This window comes from Eriocheir sinensis, chromosome 59 (genome assembly GCF_024679095.1).
Source record: "Eriocheir sinensis breed Jianghai 21 chromosome 59, ASM2467909v1, whole genome shotgun sequence".
Classification (NCBI taxonomy): domain Eukaryota; kingdom Metazoa; phylum Arthropoda; class Malacostraca; order Decapoda; family Varunidae; genus Eriocheir; species Eriocheir sinensis.
Window position 1 is genome coordinate 2,055,684 of NC_066567.1, and position 3,791 is coordinate 2,059,474.

Sequence of the window (3,791 nt, forward strand, 5' to 3'; positions counted from 1 at the left end):
GGAAGATTTGATGGAGATAAAGAGGTCGTCAAAACGCACGTAGGAAGATAAGTACGAAAGGAGACAGGACACAACGTAAAACTGAAGACTTCCTTACTTTTCCATGCCTCGGATATCACTGAGTAGCCTGTCCAGAAATGATGCTCCTCATAATATTTTATAGCGTAATTTGTGGACGATTTTTCACACACACACACACACACACACACCAGTCCATTTCCTCCCAGTTACTTCTTTACATACATACTTATTTACCTTGTCCGCCCCTTACCTTACCTTACCCCCTTCCCTACCGTTCCATGACCCTGCCCTTCCCATGTCCTCCATTTTATATCATTAACACCCGTGTAGAAGAAAAAAAAAGTATATATATATATATATATATATATATATATATATATATATATATATATATATATATATATATTGGAAGAGGAGACATGGAGGTGAAGTGGATCGCGGGAAAGAGGGGAGAGGCACACCAGCCAGTCATGCACTAATGTTAAAGTATCACATTTTCAAGTGCTACACACACAGGAAGAGAGAGAGAGAGAGAGAGAGAGAGAGAGAGAGAGAGAGAGAGAGAGAGAGAGAGAGAGAGAGAGAGAGAGAGAGAGTTTTAAAGTAAGATGGATAGGAATCATAATGATAAATAATAACTGGATATTATTCAGACATCAGTTTATTTAATAAAATATTATTTCTAGGGGTACACAATAGACTACACCACAGTGATAAAATTATACTAAAGCAGTGTCATGAAATATTTACAGAGGTAGGTAGACATCCATGTAATTCATCACCTTAAACACACACACACACACACACACATATATATATATATATATATATATATATATATATATATATATATATATATATATATATATATATATATATATATATATACACACACACACGTCTACTTCAGAGAGACAGAGAGAGCATCCCCTTCCCCTCACTGTGGCCCCCACCACGCCACCAGGCCGGGCGAGATGAGGGAGCCCGCCACGAGGCCAACCCCGACCAACGCCACCATGATGGCGCCGCCCATTTCCAGCTCGTCTTCCTCCACCAGTCTGCGGAGATTTACATAGATTTGCACAGATATTCAGACCACACAGACCCTGTGGTCTAGACTACTATGCGTTTCAGGCGCCATGTCACACATTAAAATTTTTATCGAATATAACATTTTAACAAAGCGTCGGACAAGGATGGTATTTTGGAAGACGATGACGGAGACCCCGACCTAATTGGCAAAAATAGGTTTAGGTGCCAAATGTGTATGATTACGACACTTGTAGGAGTAACTTTAAGGTAAACCACTAAAATATACAGGCACGGGTAGCAAGGCTAGGTGCCGTCATCATGTACGCACCGCCTCTCGTTCGTGACGTCCATGTCATCATCTCAACCGACAGTTCTCTCTCTCTCTCACACACACACACACACACACACACACACACTAACAATAGTTCAGCCACTGCACTATGTTATATACTTAGAGAATGTTGTACCAAAGACCATATTTTCCATGCAAAGGATAAGTAATTTCCTGCGAGTAAAACTTTTTCGCAAATATATATTTTCAAATGAGCATCATCCCTATGTATAGGGCTGAACTAGTGTGTGTGTGTGTGTGTGTGTGAGAGAGAGAGAGAGAGAGAGAGAGAGAGAGAGAGAGAGAGAACTGCCGGTTGAGATGATGACTATGTCACATGGACGGTGGTAGGGGCGGTTAGATTGTCAGTGTTAAATACCGAGAAAAAATAATTGTTCAAAAAGATCGTAATGCGCTGCCTTTCAATTACTAATTTACCATCGCTGACAGTTAACGGTCCAATCCCACTTCTGATCTCTTTTTTGTTGTTTATGTAACTGAAGAAACACTTCGGATTAATTTTACAGTTGGCAGTGTTTTGCAAGTTTTTGGCCTGTTAAACAAATTTCTCTCCTTAAAAGAATGTTTGATCTCGCTATTAAACAGCGGTGGACTTTTATTGTTATTAATTATTAATGACACTAATAATATTAATAATATAATAATAACAATAATAATAATAATAATAATAATAATAATAATAATAATAATAATAACAATAATAATACCAATACTAATACTAACACTAATAGTAATTATCAGCTCAACATAATACTCGCGTGCTCACGTCTGGTAGTAGATAAAGGTGAGGGTGATGATGTATCCGTTGGTCATGGAGAAGAGGAGGTTGAAGATGATGTAGTAGACGTCGTGGTCAAAGACGGTCGGGAAGGTCTTGTTGTCCCCGTGACACAGCATCAGCAGGGGGATGAACACCACCCTGCACGCCCCCGCCACGTGGAGAGGCCACCCCTTGGGGCCAGGCTGCAGGGGGAGGAATGGAAGGAACTTTGCATGCATGTATTATACTTTTAGCAAGCCGTTATTAAGGCCGAGGTCACTGCCAAACGGAGTGATTACCTCCCGAACCAAGACCAAGACCTCGAAAATTGATTGCAAGAATGGCACTGAATGCACCAAGGTTTGCGGCAGTGGAGGCTCTTAGGGGGGACATGGGATGGAGCACTTTTAGGAAAAGACTAGTGAAGGCAACCCTGTGGTATAAAGTGAGACTGGAGCGAATGGAGGATGCAAGATTAGCAAGAAAAGTATACTTGTGGAATATAAGAGATGGCAAATGGGCGAATAAATGTGGGCGAATGAAAGACAGAATTGTTATGCTAAGTAGGTGGGTGTAGCGACTCTTTGAAGATAGGCAGAATGTGTTTGAATGGAGAATAACAAACAGAAATGGAGAGGGGTTTGAGTGGGATGTAAGAAAGTGGAAGAATGTGATAGATATGGCAGTTAAAGATGAGGGATTGAGCAAGTGGAAGAATGAGATGGAAAGAAAGGAAACTCTCGACTGGTACAGGGAGAAAGAGGCCCCAAAGTGTGAGGTGTGGTATGGGGGAAGCCTGGGAGGTGATCTTCTTTTCCGTGCTAGAGCGCAGTGTCTGGATGTAAATGCAAGGAACTATAGATGGTCTGAGTCCCGCAGCAAAGTGTGCCAGATGTGTGGACGAGACTGTGCGCAGCATGTAGTGCAGAGTTTGGCGTGACAGAATATGTAGAAAAAAAAAAAAGAAAAAGGAAATGGTTAGTTCACTGTGGCGCCCCTACCAGATACAACTCAAAAGAACAGTGAAATAAAGGAATTACTGCAACAACAACCAAAAGTAAAGAAAACAAAATGCATATAGACTCACTTAACAGATATAATTTCAAGTGTATACTTAAATAGAAAAAAAAAATATACATAAAATAAATAAATAAATAAAACTAAACGACGTGAGATACAAACTTCAGAAATTCCCTGTTAAAGATACATAAAACAAATAAAAAAATAAAACTAAACTAAGTAAATCAGGGGAGCATACGCTGCGGCTGCGCGTGGTCTCGGTTCTCATCTCCGAAACATATAAAATACAACGCAAATCTCATTTTCAAACAGTGCCTTCTATGGTAGTATGCTCTTTTCACAGCCAAGAAAGCAGCTCAAGGCCAAGAAGAAACAAAGCAAGATAAAGCCACTACCAAGAATCAGAAAGAAAGCCCGCTACAACAACGAAAAGAACGGGCGCTATGATTTAAGGGCAGACTCACCCATCTCAACCACCGCGTCAACTCTCGGCCCAGCACATCCCCCACGTTGAAGAGGAGGAAGGTGACGGTGGGCTGGAAGAACACCTCCGTCCAGCGTGACTCTGGCAGCGTGGAGGTGATGTAGACCACGACGGCGGGGAAG

General features: G+C 41.2%; 1 protein-coding gene across 5 annotated transcripts in view; it reads right to left on the reverse strand.

Moving 5' to 3' along the window:
* Positions 1 to 666: 666 nt before the first annotated feature.
* Positions 667 to 3,791, reverse strand: part of LOC126985355 (equilibrative nucleoside transporter 1-like) — a 23,680-nt gene continuing 20,555 nt past the window's right edge. For 4 of the 5 annotated variants that reach the window (XM_050840127.1, XM_050840125.1, XM_050840124.1 and 1 more), the window contains exons 8-10: positions 3,650 to 3,791; positions 2,172 to 2,368; positions 667 to 1,079 (exon numbers count right to left, since the gene is read on the reverse strand). The exon at positions 3,650 to 3,791 is cut by the window's right edge and continues 53 nt beyond it. In XM_050840127.1, coding sequence (XP_050696084.1) covers positions 959 to 1,079; positions 2,172 to 2,368; positions 3,650 to 3,791 — 460 coding nt within the window. In that variant the 3' untranslated portion in view covers positions 667 to 958. The remainder of the gene's footprint in view (positions 1,080 to 2,171; positions 2,369 to 3,649) is intronic. The other variant, XM_050840128.1, reaches the window with a different exon arrangement.